This window comes from Rhinoraja longicauda, chromosome 23 (assembly GCF_053455715.1).
Source record: "Rhinoraja longicauda isolate Sanriku21f chromosome 23, sRhiLon1.1, whole genome shotgun sequence".
NCBI lineage: Eukaryota > Metazoa > Chordata > Chondrichthyes > Rajiformes > Arhynchobatidae > Rhinoraja > Rhinoraja longicauda.
The window spans coordinates 17,180,470-17,197,569 of record NC_135975.1 but is presented as its reverse complement, the minus strand read 5'-3'; the positions used below and the strand labels follow the sequence as shown (position 1 = coordinate 17,197,569).

At 40.1% G+C, this 17,100-nt stretch overlaps 1 protein-coding gene across 1 annotated transcript in view; it reads right to left on the bottom strand.

Annotated features, from left to right (window-relative positions):
- The window catches only part of LOC144604770 (protein monoglycylase TTLL8-like), a 46,527-nt gene extending 31,787 nt beyond the window's left edge, over positions 1-14,740 (bottom strand). The window contains 9 exon segments of the mRNA XM_078419415.1: positions 1,533-1,613; positions 2,895-3,021; positions 4,742-4,812; positions 8,793-8,840; positions 9,986-10,043; positions 11,270-11,345; positions 11,347-11,370; positions 14,330-14,415; positions 14,660-14,740. Of these exon segments, the coding sequence (XP_078275541.1) occupies positions 1,533-1,613; positions 2,895-3,021; positions 4,742-4,812; positions 8,793-8,840; positions 9,986-10,043; positions 11,270-11,345; positions 11,347-11,370; positions 14,330-14,415; positions 14,660-14,740 (652 nt within the window).
- Between the last annotated feature and the right edge of the window lie 2,360 nt (positions 14,741-17,100).

Sequence of the window (17,100 nt, the reverse complement as noted above, 5' to 3'; positions counted from 1 at the left end):
CCTCCGGTTGCTGGATTTCTTGTGACATGTGTTTGAGGTCCCAGATGGCTCATGAATGCTGATCAATAAACTTCCAGCACAAAGAGTTTCTTAGATCAGTGATGAGTAGACTATTATTGTTTGTTTGTTTTTGGTGAATACGGATGTGTGTGTATGTATATGTATGTGTATGTATGTATATATATGTGTGTGTGTGTGTGTGTGTGTGTGTGTGTGTGTGTGTGTGTGTGTGTGTGTGTGTGTGTGTGTGTGTGTGTATGAATGGGTGGGTATGTGTCTATACACACATACTGAGCTTTTTTTTCTTGTTTATTATATTGTTTACAGTGTACTATGTTTACATATTCTGTTGTGCTGCTGCAAGTAAGAATTTCATTGTTCTATCTGAGACATACGACAATAAAACACTCTCGACTCTTGGCTTGACTCTTGAGTACAACTCAGCAGAATTTAGTTGGCATTTATTCTCAGCTAACTTGAGTATTTCTTTGCGAATGTATTTCATTAAGTTAATACCTTGCCATTTAATAAGATCAATGTGTCAGGCATTTATGTTTAAATTATGTTTCCTCTTTTGACTATTTCTCATGAAGGAACAGTCATTGAATTTTCTTGAGCACATTAGGTATATTGATGTATACTGCCACTCTGTGGCAGGATGTAGATTCACACAGAAATTTCTGATCTTAATTGTAAATATTCCAATGTTGACCATGTGCTTTAGAAGAGTAACTGGAAAGAAAATATCCCAAAACACTCATCCATAAAATTTAACATTATGCTTTATCGTTATACTAGGCAATTTAAAAGAAGGTTAAAATAGACCTCACTGCAGAAAGATAGATGGAATTGCAATGTATGTGTTTGCTGTAGCCATCTTATCTGATTCAAACAAGAAATACTGTGCTGCAAATTCATTAACAGAATTTGAATTAACAGCCAGTGTTGCTAGCTTTAGTGCATGACAAGAAGGCCCATTTCATGACTGGCTGACCTCACTTCATGATGGCCGTGGATGGTTAAAGCTTAGTTTAGTTTAGTTTAGTTTAGTTTAGATTAGTGATACAGCGTGGAAACAGGCCCTTCGGCCCACCCAGACCGCGCTGACCATGCTATCCTACACACACTAGGAACAATTTAGGATGGCTTGGACCCACAATAGAGTCAAGCACAGAGCAGTATTGCTGATCCAAGTTTAACAGCAAATTCAAATTGGACCCATTCATCTAGAAGCAGGTGAAGGACTTTATTTAGAGCCCAGATCTTCTAGAACTTTTAGTACTCCTGGACTATGTTGTTTTTCACGAAGCTGTTATCCCAATTTTGAAGTGTGAAGACGGGTGCCAACCCAAAATGTCATCTATCCATGTTCTGCAAAGTGCACAAATATTACACTTCCACATTGTGGCCATTTCACAAAAATAAGCCAGTTAAAAGTGTTTAAAATACAAATGGTAAAAGCTGTTATTCATGCACTGTGTATTTTATCCTAAAAGAAACCCAATTAGTTACATTCTTTCCATGACTCCTACCTGTCTGATTGTCCTGAGAAATATTTTCCCTTTTTGTTAACTGCTTTGTAATCCACGTCTTGACAACTTGTCGCCTGGATGCTGAAAAGTCAATTAGCATTGATTTACTAAAAACAGCAAATTTATCCAATTTGGACAATATGGAGAAAATTACATCAACTCTTTGGGACAATCTCTTCCATTTAAAGGCCAATCAATACTTGAGAACATTGCATATACTGCCCATTGATGACTAAAATTTGTAATTGGGTTCGAGAACACGGGGGGCACAGTGCGTAGCGGTAGAGTTGCTGCCTTACAGAGCTAGAGATCCAGGTTCGATCCTGACCATGGGTGTTGTCTGTCCAGAGTTTGTACGTTCCCCCCGTGACTTGCGTGTGTTTTCTCCGAGATCTTCGGTTTCCTCCCACACTCCAAAGATGTACTGGTTTGGAGGTTAATTGGTTTGGTATAAATGTAAAATTGTCCCTAGTGTGTGTAGGGTAGTGTTAATGTGCAGGGATCGCTGGTCAGCGCGGGCTCGTTGGGCCAAAAGGCCTGTTTCTGCACTATCTGAACTAAACCAAACCAAACACCAGTTTGAACCAAATGCTACTCCCCATGGATCATTTGCTCATTGGGCTGCCTGGGCAACAATTTTCAGTTAACAGGCCTCCAATATTTAGTTAACAGGCACACGTTTTTTCATCAGCATTGTAACAGAAGGATTAATTAGGTTGAAGATGCTGGAATATCTCAGCAGGTGAGGCAGCATCTCTGGAAAAAAGGAATAGGTGACGTTTCGGGTCGTGACCCTTCTTCAGACTGCGAGTCAGGGGAGCGGGAAACTAGAGATATGAAAAGGAACAAAGAACAAATGAATGAAAGGTATGTAAAGAACAAATCAAAGCCAGCCATATGATCAAGGAAAGTTGGAGCCCACAATGGTCCGTTGTTAGCTGTGGAGAAGCTGATAAAGAGTGGATATAAACAGTGAAACTTCTTCAATAATGCTCTGTCTTTGTTTGGTATTAACATTCGTTTCTTGTTGATTAATATTTTTAAGTGGAAAATATTTCTTTAAATTGGGGAAATATAACATAAGCGACAAACTTGTGTACTGCCTCAGAGTGATCTACTAACAAAATCTTAGGAGTCCCAAACATGAAATTTCACGAAACCTTGACACCATTTCCAATAACTCCACCAAGGCTAAAATGATTTAAACAAATAACAAATATTAAGGAGAAATTCAGAGCTCCCAGAGGGAAGGTAGGCCGAAATGTAGCGTGGATCAGTAGATCATTGCGACACTGCGGTGTTAAGCTTTCTCTATTTTACAATATCAACCTGCTGAATAGTGTCCTGAGTGATTCATTAAACCATCGCCAATTTCCACTTGCTGTTCCACTTGCTTCAACGGTGGAAATATTCTTTCTGCCCAGCCTCTTCTCCTTAAGCTTGCTCTAATTTCTGGATAGTAGCCAATGATTGTAAAGATTTTCTTCGCCTATGAGAAAGACAGAGGAAAAGTTTTTTGTTCAGACAGTGCTTTATCGCATCTTTGGTGAAATTACCTAAAATCCTTCAAAGACATGTATATCCTATTCTGGAATGAACAATACCCCAGTCGTGGTCTTAAGGAGGAGCTCGAGTGACAGGGGATGCATCACTCTCAGACAAGATACATGCTGTCAATGGTTGCTTCAAAAGGGAGATGATGGATGTATTTTCTCGAGTCCCCATTGTCCCAGACCACACTACAATCTCAGTCACCGAGGTGAATGTCAGAAGTTCCCTGACGAGGATGAACCCTCATAAAATGTCCGCCACAACGGTTTACCCAGCTGCCTTCTTAAAACATGCATGGGTCATCTATCTGGAGATTTTGGGACATCTTCAACCTCTCACTACTGAAGTTGCCACCAACATACAAGAGCACATATGTCAGGCTACTGTTCATCTACTACAGCTAGACATTCAACCCCATCGTCCCCTCAAAACATCACCAAACTCAGAGAAATTGGTCTCCGGGCCTCCCTTTGCAATCGGATCCTGGTCTTCCTCAACTTGCTCTCATATTGAGACTATGATCGGGATAGGTAAACGCAGGATGAGAGCAAAATGAGGAAGATGGCCATGCTCCCTCTTGCGATGCTCTCATCTTGTGACTACCATCGGGAAGAAGGTACAGAAGCCTGACTATTATGACCTCCTCCAGGTTCAAGAACAGCCACATCCCAGCAACCATCAGACTCTTGAACACCGGACAACACTGACCACTACCTCAACAGCTATAATCTACTCTAGACTTTGCTTTGGTTGCACAACCACTTCAGATTTGCAATATTATGATCTGGTTATCCTAGTATTGCTGATAATTAATTTATTGTATTGTTGAATATTGTATATTTATTTGGGTGTTATTGCGTTAATGGGCCTGTAAAGCTGTAATCGGTTGTTAGAGGTTACCTAAAACTGAGGAATTGAATGTTCATACTGTTGGGTTGTAAGCTATCCAAGCGAAATATGAGGTGCTGTCACTCCAGTTTGTGTTTGGCCTTATTCTGGCAATGGAGGAGGCCAAGGACAGAAAAGTCAGTATGGGAATGGGAAGGGGAGTTAAAATGGCTAGCAACCGAGAGATCCGGTAGGTCTTGGTGGACCGAATGCAAGCGTTTGGCGAAGCGATTGCTGAGGGTACGCTTGGTTTCGCCAATATACAGGAGATCACATCAGGAACACTGGATGCAGTAGATGTAGTTAGAGAAGGGGCAGGTGAACCTCTGTCTCACCTGGGAGGACTACATGAACTTCAGCCTCAACTGGAAGGGCTCATGTGAACCTCTGTCTCACCTGGAAGGACTTGTGTGACTTACATGAGACAGAGTTAATGAAGCACACTTCTACTGTGGATTTTATCCATTCTTCACACTAACTGTAGCAAGAGTCTTCACATGAGCTTGCCTTTGGGTCTTAAACATGAAAGGAGACCCTACTTAAAAAGCTAATTCGGATGTCTTGCAGCATTTCTCCTCAAACTTCTTATTACAGTATATCATCGTACAAGACCAACAATATTTTTACAATGAACACAGGAACAATTCACATTTCTTCACTTTTCCAAGTCTATACAATGCGTAGGATTACTCTTTCACATCTGAGTTTCTTTAGTTTAATCACTGAATTATACTGCTTTCAGAATTTAACTTTAGGCAATGTATTCATACCTTGATTGCTTTGTTTGCCAGAAGTCTAATCATTCTCAACCTCTCATCAGTCATATATTTTAATAGGTTTGCTGTTAAAAGACAGGAAGCAAGATTTAGTGTGCTGAACATAGCCTTGTTGAGCAAAATACTAACCTTAATGTATGCAAACAATTTATCAGTGGTGTGAGAATAGTTTGAAGGTCATTCATAATTGCAACTGCAGTTTGACATTAGGAAAGGTTTGGATATTATTCTAGAAGTTCAGATGCATCTATCCCAGAGGATTAGAAATGGAGGGAAAGATGAGTAGGAGAGCAGATGAGGAATTCCTCACAGCTGCATGCAGTGTTTGGAGATGTGCATGGTAGAAAGAAGAAACAAAAAGATTACAATACCTTTATTATATTGTACCTAAAATAACTATTAGAATTATTTGTGTAGGAAGGAACTGCAGATGATGGTTTAAACTGAAGATAGACACAAAAAGCTGGAGTAACTGAGCGGGTCAGGCAGCACCTCTGGAGAAAAAGAAAAGGTGATGTTTCGGGTCAAGAACCTTCTTCGTTATTTGATGACGTTTGGCAAGGATGAATTATTGTGCTGCATATTTCAGGCTGTTTCCAGATTAGGGAGCTCCAAGTAGAGAATCAAATCATGAGAAAATGCCAGGTATCATTTCATAGCTATTCACCAGCAGTCAGCACAGATGGGAGGATTAGAGAATCGTCCTTTGCATGTTTTCTCTCGAGGTACTTCCAATGGGAAGTGAAAGTTTCACCGAGAAATGGGCATATTGTGAATTAATAATTGACTTAACCGAGTAGAAATGAAGAGTAGTGGTCAATCAGAAGGTACAATTTGCCCAAGAACCAAGACTTTGTGGTCAACAAAGTTTCATCACACCTACATTGTGCTTTATGGTAAACAGACAATCTAAAAGGTGGTAAGGACACCTAGGACTTGCAGGAACAGGATCTTTTCAAATGATCAGAATGAAGAATTGTTTCTGACACCTCAAGGGTCAAAAGAAGAAAGCATGGGCCAAAGTATTTAATTCAAGAAAGACTCAAATGGCAGAAATATTTTAGTTATGTTTCTAAATCTAAGATCCATTAAACGGGATAAAATCTGAATAAAACAAATTTCCATAATTTTTAAGCAAATTTTCAATGATAGGAGGAGCTCATTGACTTTATTGCCTGAGTCTGAAGAAGGGTCCCAACCTAAAACGTCACCTATCCATATTCTCTCAAGATGCTGTCTGACCTACTGAGCTACTCTAATACTTTGTGCCTTTTTTTTCTTGCTATTAAATGTTTACTTACACCTGATAAACAGGTTTTATCTTATTTGGACATTTTCATTAGGTAAATACTGCAACTTTACATTCATCCTTCATTTTAATGCAGTATCTCTTCGCGTTACTGTCAGAGCGAGTTTATAAGGTAACTGCTACTTTCCGATTCTTGCCTTTCTAAATGGGGAGCCCCTGTCATTATAATTGCAAAATCAAAATCCATATTTCCAAGTGACCTTGATGCAGATAGGAAATGTGAAAGGGTTGGATCTATGTGGATAGTCTCCCAAGAACCACTGTGACCTTTGGTGGAACATCTATGAAAGCCTGGGATAAGCAGTGTCTATGTTGTTACTTTGCCATGCTGTAGATCCAGTTAGATCCGGCAAGGATTCGCAAAGATCATTGCATGTCCCAGCAATGGTCCAAGCAAACAAAGATGTCGGGAAGAAGCCAAATATAAAGATAAATTTTAATATAACATTTGGGACAAATGAATCAAATACACACTCAAATGAACAAAACTGTCTGAATAATGAACAATACGTCTGAAGAAGGGTCTCAACCCAAAACGTCACCCATTCCTTCTATCCAGAGATGCTGCCTGTCCCGCAGAGTTACTCCAGTATTTTGTGTCTCTCTTCAGTGTAAACCAGCATCTGCAGTTACTTCCTGTACAACAAAACTATTTACTTTGATTGTTTGCAAATTCAGCAGTATTCAATTGTGTCTAAAGTCAGACCATTAACTATTTCCTTATTATCCAAACACTGATTTTGTTAATACTAAGACGGAACATTAATAATTGTCTGTTGCATATCTCCAATCATAAAAGAAATAGGTTAATATAATAAAGCAGGTTGCGCACGTATTGGCGTCAAACATAACAAAGGATAAAAGGGAGAAGTCAAGGTAGTCTTTTGTCCTTCCCTGGGTGTTGCCTCACAATAGAACATAGCATAAATGGTGAAATATCAAAGGCAGGAACTACAATTATCATGCGTGATTTAATTCTGCATATTGATTGGATTTATCAGATTGGCAAGGGTACCGCGGAAGAGGAATTTGTGGAGTGCGTCATGTGTTGTTTTTAGAGCATTATATTACAGATTCTGTACATGTGTAGGAAAGAACTGCAGATGCTGGTTTAAATCAAAGATAGACACAAAATGCTGGAGTAACTCAGCGGGACAAGCAGCATCTCTGGTGAGAAGGAATGGGTGACGTTTCGGGACGAGGCCCTTGACTGAAGTAGGTTCTCGACCCGAAACGTCACCCATTCCTTCTCTCCAGAGATGCTGCCTGTCCCGCTGAGTTACTCCAGCATTTTGTGTCTATGTTACAGATTCTATCAGGAAACATTTTAGATTTTGCCAAGTGTCATGAGGCAGGATTAATAAAAGATGTAGTTAAGAATCCCCTTGACAGCAGTGATCGCAACGTGTTGACATTCCAGGTGGAACTTGAGGGTGAACACCTGGTGACCATTAGCCAATGTCCTCAATTTAAATTAGACCAACTACAATGGAATGAAGGTGGGGTTGTCTTGAGAGGAATAGATAAATAGGCTAAAGCATAGGTTAGTTAATTAGAGTAACAGAAATATTAAAACAGCTAATAAAACTGGCAAATGGCATTTATGTGGAAAAACATGAGGTTATGCACTTCAGTAAGAGGAATCTGAAGGTAGGCTATCATCGATATAGACGAAAATGACAAACACAAACAGAAAATGCTAGAAGAAGTCAGACTACCAAACAACATCCGTGGAAAGAGAAACCTGTTAATGCTTCGGGTCAGGGACACTTTCTCACAACTTGCCTTCCGTTCTTTAGACTGTGGGGCCACAACCCAAAATGTCAGATATCCGTGTCCTCCACAGTTGCATCTACAGTTTAGTTTAGTTTAGTTTAGGGATACAGCGCGGAAACAGGTCCTTCCGCCCACCGAGTCCGCACCGACCAGTGATCTCTACATACCAACACTACCCTACACTCACTAGGGACAATTTTACATTTATACCAAGCCAATTAACCTACAAAGCTGCATGTCTTTAGAGTGTGGGAGTAAACCGAAGATCTCGGAGAAAACCCACGCAGGTCATGGGGAGAATGTAGAGACAGCACCCGTAGTCAGGGTCGAACCCAGGTCTCTGGCACTGTAAGCCAGTTGCTCTACTGCTAGGTCACTGTGCTGCCCATAATTGTTCCTTGTGACTCCTTCTATGAGGGGTTGCTCTATCACAAGCAGATAAAGAAGTTAGAACTACAATGCAATTTGGTAGAATGAGGTGTTGACTCTTTTGACTGAACATCCCAAGGGGGCGTAGATTTTGAGATATTTCCACCAGTTGAAGAATCTCAAACAAGGGGACATAATCATAAGATTAGGGGCATTCATTTGAAATTGAGTATGTTAGAAGTGTTCTCACAAAGGCAATTCTCTTCCCAAGAGTGTTGTGGAGCTACATCACTGGGGCTATTTAAAGAGGAAGTAGATACATTTTTGATACATCAGATTGAGGAACTGGCACGGAGGTGATGTAGCCAAAGGCAGGTAAGCCATGATTATATTGACTGGCAGGAGAGGTTTGAGGGGCCGAGTGGCCTACTCCTGCTCCTATTTTATAATGTCCTTGTGTTCTAAAACAAAAAAAAAACAGATCAAAATCTGAAATAGTCCAAAACAGAACAGACACGAATGAATGAAACTCTTGTTATAATCCTGCATCATAAATAACCATGTTCCTTAAGTTTATCTTTGTTTATCTACCTTCTTTAGTCACGATCCATGAATAGACAGGATATGATTGTTCAGCGCCTGCAGGGAGACAGCCAATTGAACTTTATGGACAATACTGACAGAAAGCAAGTTATTCCCTGAAAATATGTAAATTGGTCAACCAGACACAAAGTCAACAACTTACATAGATATAATGAACTGCAGCTGCTGATTTTTTTTTAAACACATAAAGTGCTAGAGTAACTCAGCAGGTCAGGCAGTATCTCTGGAGAACATTAGATTTAGATTTAGAGATACAGCGCAGAAACAGGCCCTTCGGCCCACCGGGTCCGTGCCGCCCAGCGATCCCCGCACACTAACACTATCCTACACCCACTAGGGACAATTTTTTTTACATTTGCCCAGCCAATTAACCTACATACCTGTACGTCTTTGGAGTGTGGGAGGAAACCGAAGATCTCGGAGAAAACCCACGCAGGTCACGGGGAGAACGTACAAAAACTCCGTACAGACGGCGCCCGTAGTCGGGATCGAACCCGGGTCTCTGGCGCTGCATTCGCTGTAAGGCAGCAACTCTACCGCTGCGCCACCGTGCCGCACTTGGATAGGCGATGCTCACAATGGATAGGTGATGCTCACAACTGCCTTTTCAAGAGCAATTAAAGACGGACGCTAAATACCTACTAGTGGTACCCAGACTCAGAATAATGTGTGATTTTTTTTTTAAATAGTCCAAATCTTTAATATATAATGGATGGTCTTCTTGTGATGTGGGCTCTTGGAAATCTGTGAAATGGCCATCAACCCAAAATGGGGTTTCATTCATTGAAGTAAATTCAACCCATCCAAACCCAGAATACCATGGAAATCCAAAGCAGCACCCAGTTTGAAAAGAAGAACTTCTAAAAGTTTGTTTAAAACTATTTCCCAACAATTACATATTTTTATCAGATACAATGAAAGTGGCAAAACTACTCTCTGGTTTTATATTGTAGTTAAGCATGTATCTTCATATCAGTAGAACTAACACCACCATTTTCCCCACCAATACTTTCCTACAAGCAACCACTGAGAGTAAACAAGCCCAAATGCTAAGTTAAATAAGCTGAACAACTCTGGGAATTATTAAGATAGTTTTATAGAATCTATTACTGAAATTACTTTAATCTTTTGCATTCATTTTTAATCCAATGAGACAAAAATATTAAAATTAAACTCTGTACCTTGCTGCATTGATACATGGCTTTTCTTGATGCTTTTACATCTTAAGCAATCAGTGACCTAACAAAGAATGTTGTGCACTGTAGTTAGATGACATCATATTTCACAGCAGGAAGAGTAATTAATTTTCAGATATGTTATCATCGGCGTGGAGGTGTCATAGTTTGGCTAAAAGACGAGTCAATCAGAACTAAAGCTAAATGTCGAGAGAACAAGTCAAATCCAATCTATGCAGTTTAGAAAATCTGTCATTCTTACATAGTCCAATCTATGTATGACTCCAGTCCCACACCACATACGCACAACCCTGATTCCCTGATCTCAACCAGGTCTCATATATGTCCCATACCACACACTCTCCATCATTCCCTGGTGCCCTGTAAGCCACGTGGTTGTAATGAACTGATCCAGGTTAAGATGATGGCTGAAAACAGGCATATTCTCAGGATAACCAGGGATCAGTAATAATTGCTGGCCTTGCCAGAAATGCCCTCATCTCGAGATCGAATTAAAATGAAGTAGTAATAGAAGATGGTAGCAGTGAATATCTGAATGTTAATGTCAGGATATTTCCAATTTGTGGTTCCCCATACACAATATCTTGGAATCATCATTAAACATGTTTCTCTTTATGTTACTGCTGTCAGATGACATAGCAGAATCTTTGGGGCATTTTTCTTCTCTTGTGCTGACGGATCATATTACTGCTGGATCAATTGCAATGAATGCTGACCACTATGCACTTTAAAGTGCAGTTAATCAATAAAAAAGTTGTCAAGACCAATGGATATCTCCATCCCCCTACAAAATGTAATGTTCATACCACAGGGTGAACTAGAACCCCTTTAGCGTGACTTCCATGCAAGGAATAAGTTCAATTTCTGGTTTCATTTCCCCTTGCGCCCTTAGATATGTTAATCAGCGATTCAATAGTTTTAGAGAAAGACATGCGTGTGCATTCAGCGACTGATAGGATCCTCTAACTATATAGATACCCTTTTTTTCTAACATTTGGGAAATTTCCATTACAATATGCTTTCATTTTAAGTAACTAAATGGCGTGAGGCATAAATTTATGTTGTGTGATCCTGTAAACTAGAATGGCATTTTTAAACCAGCACTGTGTTTATCAGTATCCGAATGGAATAAAATGCACATAAAAATGAATGAATGATGTACTTATTTTCTTGCTCAGTAATTAATACATAACTACAAAAAGTAAAAGTCCAGGGCATTGGGTAGCAATCTATCTGGCCGGTTTGCACAAGTGGAATGTTCCAACATACCCGAGAATTTGTAATTGATTTGTTTCTTTTGCTGCACTTCAGAGACATTGAAAACTTCCGAAGAATTATTAACTTTCCTCTCTGTTTTTCTTCTTGGGTTACTATAAATAGAGATATCTAACATTAATGAAAAAGATATCTTCATACTTTATCATTCAATATCATGAATGTTAAATAGAGCCACTTGACTAACAGAACACATATCTGTTTTTTGTATTGTATACATATTTTTCTTGGCTCTGTCAAGAAATCATTAATGTTAAAGAAAATGTATAAAACTATGAGGGAATCACAGATATAATGATTGCCCGGAAAACAGTCAGAACGATTTCCAGAAATGTAGTACATATACAATGCATGTTTGAAGATTTCAAGTTGATATAGAATGACCTTAAGGTAATTCTGTTCTTAATTGTTGTGCAATAAGCATTGGTTTCATTTATCCACTGTTTTAAGAAAGCTCAACAAAATAATGCAAACCATCCAGTCATAAACAGATTCTCTTACATCCTATAATTTTTTAAGAGAGTAAAATTACAAAAGAGACTGCACTTCTCAGTTGTGAGGGCTCTAAATATATATTTTTTCAAAATTGTGATATAACTTGAATGACAAGTATTCAAATGATCAAATTATCTTTTCTAAACTTATTTTTCAAACTTGTGAATTAATTTGAATGCCAAGTATTCAAAAGATCAAATTATTTTTTCTAAACTTTGTTTTTGCTAACTAATTGTTTCGATCTTAATATGATAGTATTTTGAAAGTTTTTGCCATTAATGTTTTCAGTTACATCACCTATGTCACTCCAGGGTGTTGAAGTTGAACTGACTTTTGTCAATATCAATTAAGGTGCCACAATAGCCACTGAAGTGGTTTAAGAGCACAAAATCAAGGCAGAAGAATTTGCTTCCTACAACTGCAATGGCATGAATACTGCCCCAGGAAGTCCATCAATGAAAAGTGGTGGTGAGCTACTTTCGTGAACTCCTTTGGTCCTTGAGGTGCGGGTATAAGCAACGGTCAAGGAATTGTGATATGTTTCCAAGTCAGGATGGTGCTGACTTGAAAAGTCAGTAGCTTGGATGGCAACTTCCAGCAAGTGGTGATCCCATGCTTATATACTCTTTGTCGTACTGTATGTACAGTATAGAAACAGGCCCTTTGGTCCAAATCATCCATGCTGACCGAGGATTGTGCCTGAGTGAGTCCTATTTGCCTGGGTTTGGCCATATCCCTCTAAATTATTCCTGTCCATTAACCTGTCCAAATGTATTTTAAACATTGTAATTGTTTCCACCTCTACCACTTCTTCTGGTAGCTCATTTCATAGACCATGCCTTGCACCTCAAGACCCCTTTAAATCATTCCCCTCTCATCTTAAACCTCTGCATGTCGTTTTAGACTTCCCGATACTGGGAAAAGGAACTGTGCCCATCCACTTTATCTATACCCCTCATGACTTTATAAACCTCCATAAGGTTGCCACCCAGCCTCTTTCACTCCAGGGAAAACAGTTCAATCCAATATTGGACTAACCAATCTCTCCTTATAACTCAAACTCCCCAGTCCCAGCGAGTGGATGTGGTGTATCTGGACTTTCAGAAAGCCTTTGACAAGGTCCCACACAAGAGATTCGTGTGCAGAATTAGAGCACATGGTATTGGGGGTAGGGTATTGACATGCATAGAGAACTGGTTGGCAGACAGGAAGCAAAGAGTAGGAATTAACAGATCCTTTTCAGAATGGCAGGTAGTGACTAGTGGGGTGCCTCAAGGCTCAGTGTTGGGACCCAGTTATTTACAATATATATTAACGATTTAGACAAAGGAATTAAATGTAAGATCTCCAAGTTTGTGGATGACACAAAGCTGGGTGGCAGTGTGAGCTGCGAGGAGGATGCTATGAGGCTGCAGAGTGACTTGGATAGGTTGGGTGAGTGGGCAGTTGCATGGCAGATGCAGTATAATGTGGATAAATGTGAGGTTACCCATTTTGGTTGCAAGAACAAGAAGGCAGATTAGCTGAATGGTGTCAGATTAGGAAAAGGGAAGGTGCAACAAGACCTGGGTGTGCATGTACATCAGTCACTGAAAGTAAGCATGCAGGTACAGCAGGCGGTGAAGAAAGCAAATGGCATGTTGGCCTACATTGTGAGAGGATTTGAGTTTAGGAACAAGGAGGTCCTACTGCAGTTGTGCAGGACCCTGGTGAGACTGCCCCTGGGGTATTGTGTGCAATTTTGGTCTCCTAGTTTGAGGAAGGAAATTCTTGCTATTGAGGGAGTGAAGTGTAGGTTCACCAGGTTAATTCCCGGGATGGCGGGACTGACATATCATGAAAGAATGGATCGAGTGGGATTATATTGACTGGAATTTAGAAGGATGAGAGGGGATCTTAGAGAAACATACAAAATTATTAAGGGATTGAAATGTTCCCGATGTTGGGGAGTCACAGTTTAAGAATAAGGGGTAGGCCATTTAGGACTGAGATGAGGAAAAACGTTTTCACCCAGAGTTGTGAATCTTTGGAATTCTCTGCCACAGAAGGCAGTGGAGGCCAATTTACTGGAAGTATTCAAGAGAGAGTTAGATTTAGCTCTTAGGGCTAACAGAATCAAGTGATATGGGGAGAAAGCACTGATTTTGGATGATCAGCCATGATCATATTGAATTGGTGGTGCTGGCTCGAAGGACCGAATGGCCTACTCCTGCACCTATTTTCTTTGTTTCTACATTTCTCGGCTGGCTACCCCGATCAAAATGCCCTTCAATGAGACAAGTCTAACACCCAGTCTTACTCTTCAGAGTAGCTCAATTCGTAAACACTCTGATGCAAAACGGACGGGTTATCTGTATAATATGTGCCAACATATTAGGTCTGTTAAGGGAAAGCCCTTTGGAACATCGGACCTTTGTGATCTAATGAAATTGACTTGCAGTCAACCTTTACGTTATTCAATTAAATCCTTATTACCCCGGACTAACTTGTGACTGGTACCGGTTCTCCATTCCCACCACCCTCCTCCTGAGAACAGATTCTGTTTTTTTCATCCCTGACGTTTACCTCTCGCACATTTCAGTCGGTGAAAGCTGAAAAACAGAGCAAAATATCAACCCGACTGACCGCGGTTGAAAACAGTCTCCCTAAAGTCAGGAGCAGTGAGAAAACCTCCAGAAATATTCATAACGAAGCAGCATCTGCCTACATCCAGAGCAGATCCCCACGCCCCACAGTGATGACCCCCCAATTCTAACCAGGTACAGGTCTGCGCAGTACAACGTTCCCAGGGACATTTACCTGGATTTGTCTAAGGACATTTCAGAAGGATTCAGTCAGAGACTGTAGCTGTGAAATTAACAGCGTTAAACAACCTGGCGTCAGACTAACGTCATATAAAGTTATGAAAACTCCTGGCGATGACGCCAACACCCAGCTGTGCCTGTGGTCAAGCGTTAAAACGGTGGTCATTCGCCTTTCTAACTTTTTTTTCCCATTGAAAATGAGAAAGCCCTCACCGCGTTGAGATATTACCTCTGTCTCTCTTTCTAAAGGCGTCGCCTGGCCTGCTGAGTGTATCCAGCATGTTCTTCTTTGGCTGAGAGTTGTTGCAGTGTTTGGAAAATACGTTAAAGCTGGAGTCAGCTTCTGCCCTGAGGATGGGCAAGGCCCTTTGGCACTATTATTCCAAGAGCAGGCGATATGTTCCTTGATGTGGCGGCGACGCTTTAAGAGTTCCACATAATTGGACCATTTTTAGCTTTTTGGATTATGTGCTTCTTAGCTTTCCATCCTGATCTTCTATATCATTCCAAATTCTGTGGGGGATTGTCTTTGCCTATATTCCGATCGAGGCAGGCTATATGTAGGGGAAGGGTAGGGGTGACGCAGCGGTAGAGTTGCACCAGAGACCCGGGTTCGATCCTGACTACGGGTGCTGTTAGTACGGAGTTTGTATGTTCTCCCCATGACCGTGTGGGCTTTCTCCGAGTCACCCGTTGAGTTACTCCTGGAGTTTGTTTTTTTGCTGATGATTCCAACATCTGCCGTTCCTTATATCTCCTCTTTAAATAAGCTCTGCTCTAAATTCTGCTCTAAACTGTTCTCGTTTAGCTCGGTGTTAATGTTATATACTGTATAATAAATAGTTCAGTACAGTGCCTTGGATCATTATATTAATAGGCCATTGCTAAAATGAAAGGTACAAAAATAGTTACGTTGACTTTAACAAACATCTTTCAATTCTGAAACAATGATCTTGTATTTTGTTCCCAATATTTGACAATTAAGAAATTAACAGTTTTGCAGAGGTGATATTTGATCATTGGATAATGAGAGCACTTCAAAAATATTTGTGTTAGAGCCACGTTTTTAGTCATTGCCGTTGCTGGGGAGACCCTGACACACCGTATAATGTTCAGCTTTTTCTGCATTTTGTTAACAGTCATGGCTAGAAGGAATTCATACATTGAAATACCAGAGAAATTCAAGAGTCAATTATTGTCATACTGTGTGTCCCAAAATGGAATAATGGAATTCTTACTTGCAACAGCAGCAGCACTACAGGGTTGTGAACACAGTACTCAATAGATAACATAATCAACAAACAGAAAAAAAAAGTCCAATAAATGAAATATGTCCAATATAGCACAGAAACAAAACAGAGACCAAAGTCCCTTGTGCAACCCAGGCAGTTTGTAGTTCGGAGTTTAGATGGAGTTTGTAGTGTTCAATAGTCTGATAGTCATTGGGACGAAGTTGCTCCTGAACCTGAACGTTTACGTTTTCAGACTCCTGTACCTTCTTCCCGATGGCAGGAGTGAAATGAGAGCATGGCCAGGTAGTGTGGGTCCTTGGTGATATTGGCTGCCTTTTTAAGACAACACCTTTTATAGATACTGTCAATGGATCCACATTATGGCAAAGTATAATTTATAATAGATTGATTTTTGAGAGAGCAATTGATCAATGGGTTTGCTGCTGGATTGGCTGTAATAGTGACTGATAATCTAAAAATAGCGTAAGACTGCCTCCATATCTCATCCACAACTATGTCCAGAAAATTGTTTCCACTTTGGATGAATGCGTTACATGCAAAACACTGGGAAGATTATTTCTTGTTTCTATTACCAGGTGTCAGCAAAACAAACTCCTGAATCCTACATTGTCATTGACTGTATTCAGTCCACTGTAGAGAATTGGAGCACCCACTAGCAGCGTGGCAGCTTTAGCAGAGGCTTGAAGGGAAAAGATCATTCCTGAAGATGGTTCTCAGAGTTACCGATCACAGCATGCAAATAGTAAATATCTGTATGTGATCATGGAACAAACTTGGACCCATTTATAGTTTTCACAACTCTGCAGGTACCCTTGGCCATTGTGATTTTGATGACTGTCAGTTTTTGGTTCTTGTACCCTTCGTTGCAGTCTTTCACAAATAACTTTCACTGATAAGATACATGCTGCAGAAATGATGGCATCAAGTTATTTTTTTGCCGTTGTATACCATTGTTATGTTGTTAATGGACAGTAAAATGTACTTGCCCTGAAAATTATATTTCCTCGTGAGATCAATCTGTATTCAGTGAGTACATAAATTGTCAGTGTTTGGCATGTACAGAAAAAGACAGATACCAATTTTTGTTCAGAAATGTTGCTGTATATTTTTACAATATCAGATACAATATGAAATAAACTAAGGGAAAGAAAGGTGGGAGACAGAGAGAAGATGAGAAGATACGCCAACATGATGTTTGGCATTTCATCCGAATCATTGCAGCAATGAAGGCGCACATAGGATGCTCGCTAAGCAGTCAGATAATGTGGACAAA